Genomic DNA, 16,981 nt, shown 5'->3' with positions numbered 1-16,981 from the left:
GTAAAAATCTCCTCACAGAATGTTGCTCTTAGCTCCACAAAAATACTCCAGCCCTGTGCGCTCACACCCCCGCCAAAATACCCCAGCCCACTGCGGGTCCCTGTGTGTTCACACTCCCCCCCCCAAAATACTCCAGCCCACCGCTGGTCCCTGTGTGTTCACCCCCCCCCCCCAAAATACTCCAGCGCACTGCGGGTCCCCGTGTGTTCACAACTCCGCCCCCCCCAAAGTACTCCAGCCCACCGCGGGTCCCTGTGTGTTCACACCCCCCCCGCAAAATACTCCAGCCCACTGCGGGTCCCCATGTGTTCACAACACCGCCCCCCCCCCCCAAAATACTCCAGCCCACCGCGGGTCCCTGTGTGTTCACACCCCCCCCCAAAATACTCCAGCCCACCGCGGGTCCCCGTGTGCTCACAACACCGCCCCCCCCCCCCAAAATACTCCAGCCCATCGCGGGCCCGTGTGTTCACACCCCTCCCAAAATACTCCAGCCCACCGCGGGTCCCCGTGTGCTCACAACACCGCGCCCCCCAAAATACTCCAGCCCACCGCGGGTCCCCGTGTGCTCACAACACCACCCCTCAAAATACTCCAGCCCACCACGGGTCCCTGTGTTCACATCCCCGCCGAAAATACTCCAGCCCACCGCGGGTCCCTGTGTGTTCACAACACCCCCAAAATACTCCAGCCCACCGCGGGTCCCTGTGTGCTCACAACACCACCTCTCAAAATACTCCAGCCCACCGCGGGTCCCTGTGTGCTCACAACACCACCCCCAAAATACTCCAGCCCACCGCGGGTCCCTGTGTGCTCACAACACCACCCCCAAAATACTCCAGCCCACCGCGGGTCCCTGTGTGTTCACAACACCACCCCCAAAATACTCCAGCACACCGCGGGTCCCTGTGTGTTCACCCCCCCCCGCCAAAATACTCCAGCCCACTGCGGGTCCCTGTGTGCTCACAACATCACCTCTCAAAATACTCCAGCCCACCGCGGGTCCCTGTGTGTTCACAACACCACCCCCAAAATACTCCAGCCCACCGCGGGTCCGTGTGTTCACCCCCCCCCCAAAATACTCCAGCCCACTGCGGGTCCCTGTGTGCTCACAACATCACCTCTCAAAATACTCCAGCCCACCGCGGGTCCCCTGTGTGTTCACACAACCCCCAAAATACTCCAGCCGACCGTGGGTCCCTGTGTGTACACAACACCACCCCTCAAAATACTCCAGCCCACCGCGGGTCCCTGTGTGTTCATAACACCCCCAAAATACTCCAGCCAACTGCGTGTCCCTGTGTGCTCACAACACCACCCCTCAAAATACTCCAGCCCACCGCGGGTCCCTGTGTGTTCACAACACCACCCCCCAAAATACTCCAGCCCACCACGGGTCCCTGTGTGCTCACAACACCACCCCTCAAAATACTCCAGCCCACCACGGGTCCCTGTGTGCTCACAACACCACCCCTCAAAATACTCCAGCCCACCGCGGGTCCCTGTGTGTTCACACCCCCCCCAAAAATACTCCAGCCCACTGCGTGTCCCTGTGTGCTCACAACTCCGCCCCCCCCAAAATACTCCAGCCCACCGCGGGTCCCTGTGTGTTCACACCCCCCCGCAAAATACTCCAGCCCACTGCGGGTCCCCATGTGTTCACAACACCGCCCCCCCCCCCCCCCCCAAAATACTCCAGCCCACCGCGGGTCCCTGTGTGTTCACACCCCCCCCCAAAATACTCCAGCCCACCGCGGGTCCCCGTGTGCTCACAACACCGCCCCCCCCCCCCCAAAATACTCCAGCCCATCGCGGGCCCGTGTGTTCACACCCCTCCCAAAATACTCCAGCCCACCGCGGGTCCCCGTGTGCTCACAACACCGCCCCCCCCAAAATACTCCAGCCCACCGCGGGTCCCCGTGTGCTCACAACACCACCCCTCAAAATACTCCAGCCCACCACGGGTCCCTGTGTTCACACCCCCGCCGAAAATACTCCAGCCCACCGCGGGTCCCTGTGTGCTCACAACACCACCTCTCAAAATACTCCAGCCCACCGCGGGTCCCTGTGTGCTCACAACACCACCCCTCAAAATACTCCAGCCCACCGCGGGTCCCTGTGTGTTCACACCCCCCCAAAATACTCCAGCCCACTGCGTGTCCCTGTGTGCTCACAACACCCCACTCCCCCGCAAAATACTCCAGCCCACCATGGGTCCGTGTGTTCACACCCCCCCCAAAATACTCCAGCCCACCGCGGGTCCCTGTGTGCTCACAACACCCCCCTCCCCACGAAAATACTCCAGCCCACCGCGGGTCCGTGTGTTCACACCCCCCCCAAAATACTCCAGCCCACCGCGGGTCCCTGTGTGCTCACAACACCACCCCTCAAAATACTCCAGCCCACCGCGGGTCCCTATGTGTTCACACCCCCCCCAAAATACTCCAGCCCACTGCGTGTCCCTGTGTGCTCACAACACCCCCCTCCCCCCCAAAATACTCCAGCCCACCGCGGGTCTGTGTGTTCACACCCCCCCCAAAATACTCCAGCCCACCGCGGGTCCCTGTGTGTTCACACCCGCCCCCCCCAAAATTCTCCAGCCCACTGCGGGTCCCCGTGTGTTCACAACATCGCCCCCCGCCCAAAATACTCCAGCCCACCGCGGGTCCCTGTGTGTTCACACCACCCCTCAAAATACTCCAGCCCACCGCGGGTCCGTGTGTTCACACCACCCCCAAAATACTCCAGCCCACCGCGGGTCCCTGTGTGTTCACACCCGCCCCCCCCAAAATTCTCCAGCCCACTGCGGGTCCCCGTGTGTTCACAACATCGCCCCCCGCCCAAAATACTCCAGCCCACCGCGGGTCCCTGTGTGTTCACACCACCCCTCAAAATACTCCAGCCCACCGCGGGTCCGTGTGTTCACACCACCCCCAAAATACTCCAGCCCACCGCGGGTCCCTGTGTGTTCACACCCCCGTTCAAAATACTCCAGCCCACTGCGGGTCCCTGTGTGCTCACAACACTCACCCCAAAATACTCCAGCCCACTGCGGGTCCCGGTGTGCTCACAACACTCACCCCAAAATACTCCAGCCCACCGCGGGCCCCTGAGTGTTCACCCCCCCCCCCAAAATGCTCCAGCCCACTGCGTGTCCCTGTGTGTTCACACCCCCGTTCAAAATACTCCAGCCCACTGCGGGTCCCTGTGTGTTCACACCCCGCCCAAAATACTCCAGCCCACTGCGGGTCCCGGTGTGCTCACAACACTCACCCCAAAATACTCCAGCCACCGCGGGCCCCTGAGTGTTCACACCCCCGTTCAAAATACTCCAGCCCACTGCGGGTCTGTGTGTGTTCACACCCCCCCCCCAAAATACTCCAGCCCACTGTGGGTCCCTGTGTGTTCACATCCCCACCCCAAAATACTCCAGCCCACCGCGGGTCCCTGTGTGTTCACACCACCCCTCAAAATACCCCAGCCCACTGCGGGTCCCTGTGTGCTCACAACACCCCCTCCCCCAAAATACCCCAGTGCACTGCGTGTCCCTGTGTGCTCACAACACCCCCTCCCTCAAAATAATCCAGCCCACTGCGGGTCCCTGTGTGCTCACAACACCCCCTCCCCCAAAATAATCCAGCCCACTGCGGGTCCCTGTGTGTTCACAACACCCCCTCCCCCAAAATACCCCAGCCCACTGCGGGTCCCTGTGTGCTCACAACACCCACCCCGCAAAATATTCCAGCCCACTGCTAGTCATTTTGCGCTCGCACCCACCCACCCCCGCAAAGGGACGCTGCAGCCCGCTGCGGGTCACTGTGAGCACCGTGTGCTCTCACCCCCTCTTCTGATCTGCTGGCTCGGTGCCGAGCAACGTCTACTGCCTTCCCAATTACCGCAGAAAGCGAAACTCGGCGGCAGTGTCTATAACTAAAACTTTAACCTGTCCTTTCTCCCTGCTTATTGATGGATCCACCTTGTATTTACCTGCAATATTAAGGGCTGATTGATGCTTTTAAAGATGTTTTTAAGATACCTCGATGAAAGACCGAGGCCCAGAGTGTAGGACACCACCAATGCTGTACAAGGAGGGGATGAGATGAGACAAAATTAAAAGGTAGAGTTCAGGTGTTGCTAATCTGGGGTTTTGAAAGCCTGTAGATCTAAGGAGGAAGGGACGACTCGGTTAAGGAGTCCCACTGTTTGAAACCCTAGCAAAGAATGAGTTAGAGCAGGAGATGGTATGATGAGTTATTTAAGCAAAAAATACTGTCCAAAAAAGTGACAACTGTGTCATTTTTTCCAAACTTCGATGTAAAATTGATTTGTAACAACCGCTCTTGTTGAGTGACTCCACACTTACAGAGGCAGCTTGCTTCCGGGCCTGGTTGATCAATTCCTTTATCTCGGAGAGGTTTCGGCTCAGGTTGTCCTCCAGCATTTTCAACGGTTTCAACCTGTCCAGCAAGTAATTGGCTTGAATTTCAATCTCTTGTACCTTCTTCCCAGCAGCCACAGCTGCAAGGGGGAAAAGAACAGATATTAAAGTAAAGGCGAAAGAGCATTACGCTTACAGTCTACAAGTTACTGCACCATTAGAACTGGAAGCAAGATGTTAAATTATTCTTGGGCGAAACAACAAGGACTGTAAAGTGGCAGAAAATCTGATGGCACGGGCTTTGATGTTTTTTTAAATTAAAAATACGTGTCCTAGAAATTGGCCTGAGGCGCCCAAGCGGCGCAAAGTTCGCCTGGGCGCTGGAATTTGCGCCGCGATCGTTGCATTAGCGATCGCCGCAAATTCAGTTGAAGTGCCCCTAGAGGGAGACGGGGCGCGGCTCGAGGCGCTCCGCGTCCCTCTTAGGGCGCTGAAAGTGAATTTCGCAGCGCTACGTGCCGCAGCGCCACATGCTGCGGCACGGCACGCTGCGGTACTGCAGGCTTTCCTCCCACTGTTAAGGGGGAGGGGCCTGCAACAGCGCGATCCCTGATCGCGAGTGCCGGCAAAAGAGCCCGGCATCAAGGAGAAGTGCCGGGCTCTCGGGACACAGCCGGCAATGCCGCGGGGGGGGGGGGGGGGGGGGGCGGCCAGGAGGCCGGGGACGGAGGTGCTGGCAGGCGGCCGCCGAAAAAGTGGCCGCCCCGCACCTCCACCTTAACTTGCGCCTCTGCCGGCGCAGCAAGGCCCCGTGAACCGGGCGCGGGTAGCGAACGGCACTACAGCGGCGTTCGCTACCAAATATCGCGATCAGGGTGCGAATGGGGCGCTGCGCACACCGATGACGTCATCGGTGGCGGCGCAGTGCAAAAGGCTAACGCCACCATTAGCGCCCCTGCTGAATATCGCGGGAGGTACAGCCAGTGGCGCTACAGCCACTGACTGCCTCTTTAGGCGCTAACAGGTGGCGCTACTCACCCAATTTTTCCCCCCGTGTGTTTTGTTTGGTGCTGTGCATGCCTAGTCATGCAAAATACGTACGTTTGTCAAAAATGAACTTTAATCAATTTTTCACTGTAAACTTACCAGTCTTTGCTGAATCATTGATGAGGTCATTTGTTTCCCTGACGGTTTTATTGACCCTCGCTAAAGTGCCAGATGTGCTCAACAGCTGCTGACTGAACCGCTGAATTTCAGCAAGAGCTACAGCTGCTGTCAGGTTAGCCGAGGTGGCACGATCTTTTGCCTCACGAACTCTAGCAGCAGTACCTGCAATATACACAAAATGTTAATATTTTTGAAAAGCATCAACGCTGAAAATGGTCACCCACCGTAGCCTTCAAGTCAACTTTATATTTTTATATTTAAACTACTTTTTAATTATTTTCTTGCCCTTCCCGGATTTTCCTGTTCCTGCACTTGTGCTGATCTACACTGGCTGCCGGTCCAGCAATACCTCAAATTTAAAATGATCATGCTTGTGTTGTGTTCAAATCCCTCCCTATCTCTGTAACCTCCTCCAGCCCTACGACCCTAAATTACGAGGAGAGATTACACTAAATTAGGGTTGTATTCCCTAGAATTTAGAAGGTTAAGGGGTGATTTGATCGCAGTTTTCAAGATATAAAGGGGAACCGATAGGGTAGATAGAGAGAAACTATTTCCGCTGGTTGGGGATTCTAGGACTAGGAGCCATAGTCTAAAAGTTAGAGCCAGGCCTTTCAGGAGTGGAATTAGGAAACACTTCTACACACAAAGGAACTGCAATTGATGCTACACCAATTGTTAATTTTAAATCTGAGATTGCTAGATTTTTGTTAACCAAAAGTAGGCAGATCAGCCATGACCTCACTGAATGGCGGAACAGGCTCGCGGGGCTAAATGGCCTACTCCTGTTCCTATGACAACTCTGCATTACTCTAATTCTGGCCTCTTGTCCATCCCCGATTTCCTTTGCCCCACTATTGGCGGCCACGCTTTCAGCTGCTGAGGCCCTAAGCTCTGGGATTCCCTCCCTAAACCTCTCCAACTCGCTCTCCACCTTTAAGATGCTAATTAAAAGCTACCTCTTTGGCCCCTGTTCTAATAGTTCATTATGTGGCCCGGTGTCAAATATTGCCTGATAATTGCTCCCTTGAAGCACCTTGGGACGTTTTACTGCGTCAAAGGCGCCATATGAATGCAAGTTGTTGTTGTTGTTCATTTTGAATCACCTGGGCATAGCACATAGAGGAAAATCCGGCAAAGAGGAGAGCAAAGCCCCTAAGGGAGCCCTCCCATTTCTCATCTATGCACGGTATCCAGGAGATCCAAACATGCTCAGGAAGCAGGAACAGGAAAATTAGCCCCTACATGTTAATTAACCCCCTTGAGGGAGGAAACTTGAATTCCCAGCACTACACCTGCTTTTAAACCTGAATTCATCAAAATGTCGAGGATAAAGCTTTAACACATTTCACATCAATTGAGATGACCAATCCCTTTATAGAATTCAGCGGCCATCTTGGTACTGGCCTACAAAGGTGCACCCCACCTAACCGTATTCAAGTTTCCTGGTATTAGAGCACAACTTTATCTGCATTTTATGTAAAGGGCACATTCCTTCAGTGGCAAATGGTATTCAATCTGGAGAAGTGTGAGGTAATGCATTTGGGGAGGGCTAACAAGGCAGGGGAATACACAATAAATGGTAGGACACTGAGAAGTGCAGAAGATCAGAGGGACCTTGGAGTGCATGTCCACAGATTCCTGAAGGTAGCAGGACAGGTAGATAAGGTGTTTGAGAAGGCACGCGGGATACTTGCCTTTATTAGCTGAGGCATAGAATATAAGAGCAGGGGGCTATGCTTGAACTGTATAAAACACTAGTTAGGCCGCAGCTAGAATACTGCGTACAGTTCTGGTCACCACATTACAGGAAGGTTGTGATTGCACTAGAGGGGGTGCAGAGGAGATTTACGAGGATGTTGCCTGGGCTGGGGAATTTTAGCTATGAGGAAAGATTGGATAGGCTGGGTTGCTTTCTTTGGAACAGAGGAGGCTGAGGAGAGACCTAATTGAGGTGTATAAAATTATGAGGGGCCTAGATAAGAGTGGATAGGAACGACCTATTTCCCTTAGCAGAAGGGTCAATAACCAGGGGGCATAGATTTAAAGTAATTGATCGGAAGTTTAGAGGGGATTTGAGGAGAAGTGCCATAACCTACAAGGCTACGGACCAAGTGCTGGAAAGTGGGATTAGGGTGGCTAGCTCTTTGTCGGCCAGCATGGACACAATGGGCCGAATGGCCTCCTTCTGTGCTGTAAATATCTATGATTCCTCTATAGGATTCCATCAATTCCTGAAATACCTGGGTGTGGATTTAACTTTCACCCATAATATTCACGATCAGACTTTTGGGGTGTGGGGGTTGATTTGATAAGTGGTGGGAGGGTAGATGTCAATCTGACCTGAATATATATATATAATAAATGGAAGATGCTCGCTCAGGCCAACCTCATGCTTAGCTCTTGAGAGCTGCATAGACAATCTGAACGGAAATTATACAAAGTCTCAGATCCTTTCATTTCCTCGACAATTAACATTCCTACTTGTTTTTGGAGTGTTTGAATTATCTACATTACTCACCATTAGGCAATTCTGCCAGTATCTGCAGGGGCTGACTCAGCAGTCTGCTCACGTTATGTGCATTCTTCCGAATCTGATCAACTTTCTCCTTCAGTCCATTCAGCTGATTCACAAGACCTGAACAGATAAGAGAAGCGAAGAAGGTGTTCAGACACTGTCCCCACAGAAAGAACACACTCCTTTATGTGGACCCATAAATAACCCAGAGAAAACTTGCAAGGAGAAAACTTTAAACTTCCTCCTTGATCTCGGACGGCACTTCCCTAGGGTATCAGACTAACATTATTCCAGTCTGACTTGCTGTATTCCACAGATGATTCTCCTAAGATTGGATCATTTGTATTTAAGAACTTTAAAAAAAATGGGACTTGAAAGGGCATTTTGGTCCAATCGGCTTGTGCTTTTCAGAGATTGGTGTGAATGTTTACTTTTACCGGCGGGCAGTAGCGGGTCAATTGTCCGTTTTACATCCCGCCCAATTTTTGCTTCCATCGAAGCCAATAAGAAATGAAAATTGGGCAGTGTGGAAAATGGGTGGCTGCTTTGCCAAGGTGAGCATTCAGCCCATTGTGTGCAATCTGCACCAATACAGAATCTTAACTGGATCAGCCACATGAATACTGTGGCAACAAGAGCAGGTCAGAGGCTGGGTATTCTGCGGCGAGTGTCTCATCTCCTGACTCCCCAAAGCCTTTCCACCATCTACAAGGCACCAGTAAGGAGTGTGATGGAATACTCTCCACTTGCTAAAACTGAAGAAGCTCGACACCATCCAGGACAAAGCAGCCTGCTTGATTGGCACCCCATCCGCCACCTTAAACATTCACTCCCTCCACCACCGGCGTACTGTGGCTGCAGTGTGTACCATCTACAAGATGCACTGCAGCAACTCGCCAAAACTTCTTCGGCCTTGCCAGCGACGCCCACATCCCATAAAAAAAATGAATTGAGGTAACTAAACAACTGCGGGTAAAACTTCAAGCGGATGAAACTCTATGAATGATCTACCTTACTCCCAAGATAATCGAATAACCTGCAGGTTATCAATCAGACGTCACGCTGTTCATTATTTGGCCCCGGCTACTTGTTCTCCAGAGATGACATGTGCATGGTCTGGGCAGCTCATAAAGTCTGGCGGGGGGGAGCGGGTGAGGGGCAGTTTTAACTCCCCTCCCTTCACCCAGCAGAATCCGGGTGGGCTGGCAGTTAAAATGCTTTGCTCGACTTACCTATCCGATCCTGCTGCCTTCCCGTGGGTCTCGATAATAACCTGCTCTCTTTAGCAGGCGAGCCGGCAGGGAGCATTTGTGGCTTCTCCACCTGCGGCAAAGAGGAGCCGGGGCCAGAAGAAGCTCAGACAGGCAAGTTTAGTGACATTTCTTTCAGTTTCCTCATGGGCTAGCGGGAGCAGGACGCTCCACCGGACCCTATACGGAAACCTTGGGCTGCCCCTACCATGGGCTTCCCTCTCCCTCTCCCTGCCGCAATGCCCTTCCGACCCCCACCCCACCCCCACCCGCCTACACACTCATGTTAGTGCCGAGAACCACTCCATTGGCTCCCTGCCAGCGGCCTCCAGCCGCTCAAAATCCCACTGGGTTCGGGCGGGAGATCGACGGCGAGCGTGTAGATGAGGCCCGGGAGATAAAACCTCCGCGGCCTCGCGCTGCGGAGGGCCTGGGGCTTCCCGCCCGCCTGAGCCGCCGCTCCCACTGATCCAGCTCTCCATTCAAATTGGCCCCTTGTTTTCGGCACAATCTGATTTTTATTTAAATACCTCGATGTGTGTTTACCAATGTACACTTTATCAGAAAGGACAGATTTTTGCTGTAATCACAGGAGGCCATTCGGCCCAGCGTGCTAGTGCCGGCTCAAGCTGTCCAATTAGGCCCACCCCACCGCCCCCCCTGCTCTTTCCCCATAGCCCCGCAAATGTTCCCTTCATTCAGTTCAATGGTTTCCACCAAGAATAAAGTGCTGCGATGAATGTTGAGCGCCTAAATTGGACAAGTTATTCACCAGCAGTTTTCCTTTTCAAATCATTTGCGTCACTCAGTAGCTTTGAACTGTGCTGAGCTGACTCCTGGCCGACCTCCTCAAGTGGCCTGTGAGGACCAGTGGCCTAGGAAAATGATACAAAAGCAACATTCAGTGCAAGATCCATGGAACCATTACATCGGAAGCAGTAAAGTCACACATTGAAAGCCGACATTAAGTTGTGACATCCAGTAATACAAATAATGTACAATCAGAGCTGCAGGCATTTGTCATGGTTATTTTGAAAGTGCATCTTTATATAATATTTAAGGCGTTTCTGGACCGACATAATTGCATTTCATAACTTGAGTGATCTTTTTCTTCGCTCTGGAGGAGAGACATCAGCAGCGTGAAACCCGGGCAGGCAGTACAGGTAGACTATCCCTTATCCGAAAACCTTGGGACCAGCTGTGTTTCGGAATTCGGAATTTTTCGGATTTCAGAAGGTATTATACTTATTATATTATGAGACTGGGAAACTCTGAACATTAGTATCTGTATTTAATATAAATTTTAAAAGTTCAGGCTACCTCTTGCGACTGTTCCGTGTCTCATTCCCCTTCCTGCTTCTCTGTGCTGCCGCTCCCAGTCTGTTTACAGCTCCTCCTGCTCCGTATCTGAACTCCTTGACTTAGCGGGGGTCTGGGGCTCGACTGCCGCCCACCAGTTGTGGGAAAGCCGGATATCGGCTGACTCCTACGCTAAGCTGGCCTGCAAATCAGGTCAGAAAAGCATCGGCCGCGTCGGGTCAAGTTTGGCGCCACTCGGGTTATGTCGTGCGCACGACTTACGCTCCACAAAAAAACTTTCGGTTTTCAGAGGTTTTCGGTTTTCAGAAGTGCGGATAAAGGATAGTCTACCTGTACAACAGTTCATGATGATTTAAAGAGGTCCTGTAATATAGTGCAGGAAAGGACATTGAAGAGGACAGTGTAAACAAGATTAAGAGAAAGAGAAAACTAGACGGGTTTTTAGAGAGAGAAGAGAATGAGGGATATGGTGGTTTATGGGATTGAGATCTATCAAACAAGAGACAGATTTGATGGTCACAATGGCATTTCCCTAGTCCTACAAATATTTATGTTCCTAGGTGCCATTAAATGATCCCTAGTAAAACTGCAGACTTGTATTGTATATAACGCCCACCGATGAGTGCTGCAGTGTCACATAAAAGTACGCCTGGACCAATGGAAGACCAAACAAGGCTCAAACCAACTGTTTGATCCAGTAACAAAAAAATTGCTCAGAGGTCAGACCGGGTGGAAGCCAGGGAGAAGCAGGCCCGGGACGTCGGTACCACGGCGGCTGAAGACTGTCGGGCAGGAGTGCGGGAAAGGCGGAGCGAGGCGAGAGCGGACCCTATTGTGATGGCGCCGATGAAGATGGCTGCCGTCCTTGCGGGCTCCGTGCGTACCAGCAGCTAAGTGTCCTTTGCTGCTTGGTGCGCTCGGCTCGTTAAGAAAAAAGCATTTCACTGACTGGATTTCACTTGTTGTATTTGGTTATGTGACAAATAAAATTGAAATTGAATTGAATTGAATCAACGATCAACTGTGTGCCTCAGCAACACAGGGGGACTTTCTTTTCAAGTAAGCAACTTTATTGGCTCATAGACCATTTCCAAAAAATGTGGCAGTTGCAATGACTGTTCCAGCGCAAGAAATGTTCTCACTCCTCCTCAGTCTAATGTTCTCCTCACTCCACCTCAGTTTAATGTTCTCCTCACTCCACCTCAGTTTAATGTTCTCACTCCACCTCAGTTTAATGTTCTCCTCACTCCACCTCAGTTTAATGTTCTCCTCACTCCACCTCAGTTTAATGTTCTCCTCACTCCACCTCAGTTTAATGTTCTCCTCACTCCACCTCAGTTTAATGTTCTCCTCACTCCACCTCAGTTTAATGTTCCCCTCACTCCACCTCAGTTTAATGTTCTCCTCACTCCACCTCAGTCTAATGTTCTCCTCACTCCACCTCAGTTTAATGTTCTCCTCACTCCACCTCAGTTTAATGTTCTCCTCACTCCTCCTCAGTCTAATGTTCTCCTCACTCCACCTCAGTTTAATGTTCCCCTCACTCCACCTCAGTTTAATGTTCCCCTCACTCCACCTCAGTTTAATGTTCCCCTCACTCCACCTCAGTTTAATGTTCCCCTCACTCCACCTCAGTTTAATGTTCTCCTCACTCCACCTCAGTCTAATGTTCTCCTCACTCCACCTCAGTTTAATGTTCTCCTCACTCCACCTCAGTTTAATGTTCCCCTCACTCCACCTCAGTTTAATGTTCTCCTCACTCCACCTCAGTTTAATGTTCCCCTCACTCCACCTCAGTTTAATGTTCCCCTCACTCCACCTCAGTTTAATGTTCCCCTCACTCCACCTCAGTTTAATGTTCTCCTCACTCCACCTCAGTCTAATGTTCTCCTCACTCCACCTCAGTTTAATGTTCTCCTCACTCCACCTCAGTTTAATGTTCCCCTCACTCCACCTCAGTTTAATGTTCCCCTCACTCCACCTCAGTTTAATGTTCCCCTCACTCCACCTCACTTTAATGTTCCCCTCACTCCACCTCAGTTTAATGTTCCCCTCACTCCACCTCAGTTTAATGTTCTCCTCACTCCACCTCAGTTTAATGTTCTCCTCACTCCACCTCAGTTTAATGTTCTCCTCGCGCCACCTCAGTTTAATGTTCTCCTCACTCCACCTCACTTTAATGTTCCCCTCACTCCACCTCAGTTTAATGTTCCCCTCACTCCACCTCAGTTTAATGTTCTCCTCACTCCACCTCAGTTTAATGTTCTCCTCACTCCACCTCAGTTTAATGTTCCCCTCACTCCACCCCAGTTTAATGTTCTCCTCACTCCACCTCAGTTTAATGTTCCCCTCACTCCACCTCAGTTTAATGTTCTCCTCACTCCACCTCACTTTAATGTTCTCCTCACTCCACCTCAGTTTAATGTTCTCCTCACTCCACCTCAGTTTAATGTTCCCCTCACTCCACCCCAGTTTAATGTTCTCCTCACTCCACTTCAGGTTAATGTTCTCCTCACTCCACCTCAGTTTAATGTTCTCCTCACTCCACCTCAGTTTAATGTTCTCCTCACTCCACTTCAGGTTAATGTTCTCCTCACTCCACTTCAGTTTAATGTTCCCCTCACTCCACCCCAGTTTAATGTTCTCCTCACTCCACCTCACTTTAATGTTCTCCTCACTCCACCTCAGTTTAATGTTCTCCTCACTCCACCTCAGTTTAATGTTCTCCTCACTCCACCTCAGTTTAATGTTCTCCTCACTCCACCTCAGTTTAATGTTCTCCTCACTCCACCTCAGTTTAATGTTCTCCTCACTCCACCTCAGTTTAATGTTCTCCTCACTCCACTTCAGGTTAATGTTCTCCTCACTCCACTTCAGGTTAATGTTCTCCTCACTCCACTTCAGGTTAATGTTCTCCTCACTCCACTTCAGGTTAATGTTCTCCTCACTCCACTTCAGGTTAATGTTCTCCTCACTCCACCTCAGTTTAATGTGCTCCTCACTCCACCTCAGTTTAATGTTCTCCTCACTCCACTTCAGGTTAATGTTCTCCTCACTCCACTTCAGGTTAATGTTCTCCTCACTCCACTTCAGTTTAATGTTCTCCTCACTCCACCTCAGTTTAATGTTCTCCTCACTCCACTTCATGTTAATGCTCTCCTCACTCCACCTCAGTTTAATGTTCTCCTCACTCCACTTCATGTTAATGCTCTCCTCACTCCACCTCAGTTTGTTAGAGTGCAACATCCTTCCACTTTCCCAAAGCAGCCCTATTGTATTCCGATATCCTAAGTCCCACATTATAACACAAACAGCTCAGATAAAATGAGTAGGCAGGAATGAAAATCCGGAGGGTTCTATAAAGTGCGGGCGATCTGCTCTGCCAGATTATCACCCATGTGGTGAAGACAAATATCGACGCTTATGAATTTAACTTTCACCACAAACCAACAATGGCTCCTGGTACTTCTTCCCATCTCCTTTCCACCCTTGATGCTGCTGCCTCATGCTGGAGAGATTTCTATGGATGCCAGCATCCATATGTATATGCCTATATATAATGATTGGCCGTTTATTTGACTGTGTGGAGCAACACACCCTCATGGAATCCTACCCTCATCTGGAAAGGGTCACTGGATAGAGATTGGGGGAAAGAATCCTGTCTGAGTTTTCCCCTTTGTAGTTCAGGATCAGTGAGACCCAGTGCAGTGACCTCACCCGAGTCTCAAGCTGAGGTCAGGTGGAGCAGAGTCTGAATCAGAGACCTTGTTGGTGAGTTTCATACTAGGTGGTGCACTGAACCACCGAGCTTTTGAGGGAAGCTCACGATTCCTGTTAGTGTCCCGACAGTTTCAAGTGATTGCAACATATGTCGCAATTATCTACAAAACCTAAATGTAGAGCTGACTCCAGCCACTGAGGCGTTTGAGTGCAGAAGCACCTGCAAATATAGGCGATTTTCTGCTTCAGCACTTCTGGAGGTGCAGTCTGGGAAAATGCACAGTACCAGCCCCTGATTTTCCAGCCAACAAGTTTAATGGTCAGAAAGTCATGGCTGGGCTGTGCAATTTGCTGATGTGTGCTTCCAGTATGTGCCAGGAGCATTGAAATATAGGGCCCTGGTGAGACCACACCTGGAGTATTGTGGACAGTTTTGGTCTCCTTATCGAAGGAAGGATATACTTGCCATAGATTGATTCCCGGGATTGGGGGGGGGGGGGGATTGTCCTATGAGGAGAGATTGAGTAGACTAGGCCTATATTCTCTAGAGTTTAGAAGAATGAGAGGGTTTGACAGGGTAGATGCAGGGAGGATGTTTCCCCTGGCTGGGGAGTCTAGAACCAGGGGTCACAGTCTCAGAATAAGGGGTCGGCCATTTAGGACTGAGATGAGGAGAAATTTCTTCACTCAGAGGTGTTGAGTCTGTGGTTCCAATTGCAGTTATACTGAATAACAGGACACAGACTACAGAAGTAAGTAAACAGGTTTTAGTGATTGAGGGTCAGGGCTGAACTGGGATACACTTTGCTCTGCAGGGTTTATATACCGGTGTGGCCACCACCGGTACTACAATGTACAGGAGCCCTCAAAAAGTAGTCCATCATCTTAAGGTATCCTCTTAAGGTGGTACAGGTTACATACACTACAATTCCTCCCCTTTTAGCTTAACAGTGTACACCCCAAATTAAACATTACATGGATAACATATATACAATTTACACACAACTGTTCAAAGATTCAGTCTCTGAGGAGGCCTCCTGATCCGGGCCGGATAACGCCTTTCAGGGGTCTCTGGTTCTCATTGCTGGGGTGACTCATCCACTTGATCTCCTATGGATTGAACATCATCAGGTACGTTCGAGTCTGAGGTAGATGCTACAGGCTCAATAAGTTCTTCAACTGGTGTCTCTGCCGTAGACATGGGGTCGACCCTTGTTCTCGATTCCACAAGTTGGTCTGCATGACGTCGTATTACGTTCTCTCCAACGTCTACCGTGTACATCAAGGGTCCTTGTCGTGCACGAATTGTTCCAGGTTGCCATTTATCATCCCTATAGTCCCTGGCCAACACTGGTTGTCCTATTTCGAAACTACGAGTGGCCTTGTTATTTACATGCTGGAATTGCTTGTTTTCGACTTCCCTTCGCACATTGGGTTTTAACAAATCCAACCGGGACCACAACCTTCTGTTATAGAACATTATGGCAGGGCTTTGATTTGTCACTGAATGCGTGGCGTTTCGATACGCCATCAGGAAATTGTCCACCTTGTGTTGTAGTGGAATATGGTCTTCACTCATGGCCTTTATCGCCTTTTTGAACGTTTGAACAAATCTCTCGGCCAACCCATTTGTAGCCGGATGATATGGGGCAGATGTATAGTGTTTCACCCTATTCTTTTTCATGAATTTCTGGAATTCTTCTGACACGAACTGTGGGCCGTTGTCTGAACATATTTGCTCCGGCAACCCATTCCTTGCAAATATGGTTCTTAGAACTGCGATCGTCTTCTCAGAGGTAGTGGTCGACATCTTAATCACTTCTGGCCATTTAGAATGTGCGTCTACTGCTATCAAAAACATGGAATCCATGAATGGACCTGCAAAGTCGATATGCACACGTTGCCATGGGGCTGAAGGCCATTCCCACGGATGCAGCGGTGCAATTGGAGGTGCATTTTGAACTTTTTGGCACCCTGAGCAGCTTTTAGTCAGATCCTCTATTTGTTTGTCGATACCTGGCCACCACACATAAGCCCTAGCAAGGCTTTTCATCTTGACTCCCCCCAGATGACCTTCGTGCAATTCTTTCAGAACTCTCTCTCTTAATTTCGGAGGAATAATCACCCTTGTTCCATACATCAATGTTCCTTGACATACGGACAGCTGTTCTCGTCTGGCTGAGAATGCTGGTAACAGTGGTTCGCCATGTGCTGGCCATCCCTTCACTGTCAAGTCGTAGATCCGAGACAGTGTCGGGTCATTTCGGGTCTCTCTCTCAATACCCGCATTGGTGACTGGTAAGCATTCGATGATGGTCGAGTGAAATATCTCTACAGGGTCAACTGCCGGTGCCTCTTCCGCTGTAGGTAGTGGCAGGCACGACAGCCCATCAGCATTACCATGTTGCTTTGTACCTTTGAATTCAATATCATATTGATGTGCCCCTAGGAAAAGGGACCATCTCTGAAGCCTCTGCACCATCATTACCGGAACACCCTTCTTAGGGTTGAAAATGGAAACCAACGGCTGGTGATCTGTCAGCAGCATAAACTTTTGGCCTTGCAGGTAATGGTTAAATTTCTTAACTCCCCACACGAGGCTGAGAGCCTCCCTATCTATCTGAGCAT

The 16,981-nt window shown here is 50.6% G+C and overlaps 1 protein-coding gene across 1 annotated transcript in view; it reads right to left on the bottom strand.

Annotated features, from left to right (window-relative positions):
• Positions 1-16,981, bottom strand: part of lama1 (laminin, alpha 1) — a 406,389-nt gene that overhangs the window by 70,339 nt on the left and 319,069 nt on the right. Inside the window, exons 41-44 of the mRNA XM_085992396.1 lie at positions 10,086-10,188; positions 8,067-8,183; positions 5,525-5,707; positions 4,364-4,518 (exon numbers count right to left, since the gene is read on the bottom strand). Of these exons, the coding sequence (XP_085848522.1) occupies positions 4,364-4,518; positions 5,525-5,707; positions 8,067-8,183; positions 10,086-10,188 (558 nt within the window). The remainder of the gene's footprint in view (positions 1-4,363; positions 4,519-5,524; positions 5,708-8,066; positions 8,184-10,085; positions 10,189-16,981) is intronic.

This window comes from Somniosus microcephalus, chromosome 7 (genome assembly GCF_052327205.1).
Source record: "Somniosus microcephalus isolate GS21.2 chromosome 7, FLI_Smic_1.0, whole genome shotgun sequence".
NCBI classification, from domain to species: Eukaryota; Metazoa; Chordata; class Chondrichthyes; order Squaliformes; family Somniosidae; genus Somniosus; species Somniosus microcephalus.
This window is presented reverse-complemented; position numbering and strand designations above follow the sequence as displayed.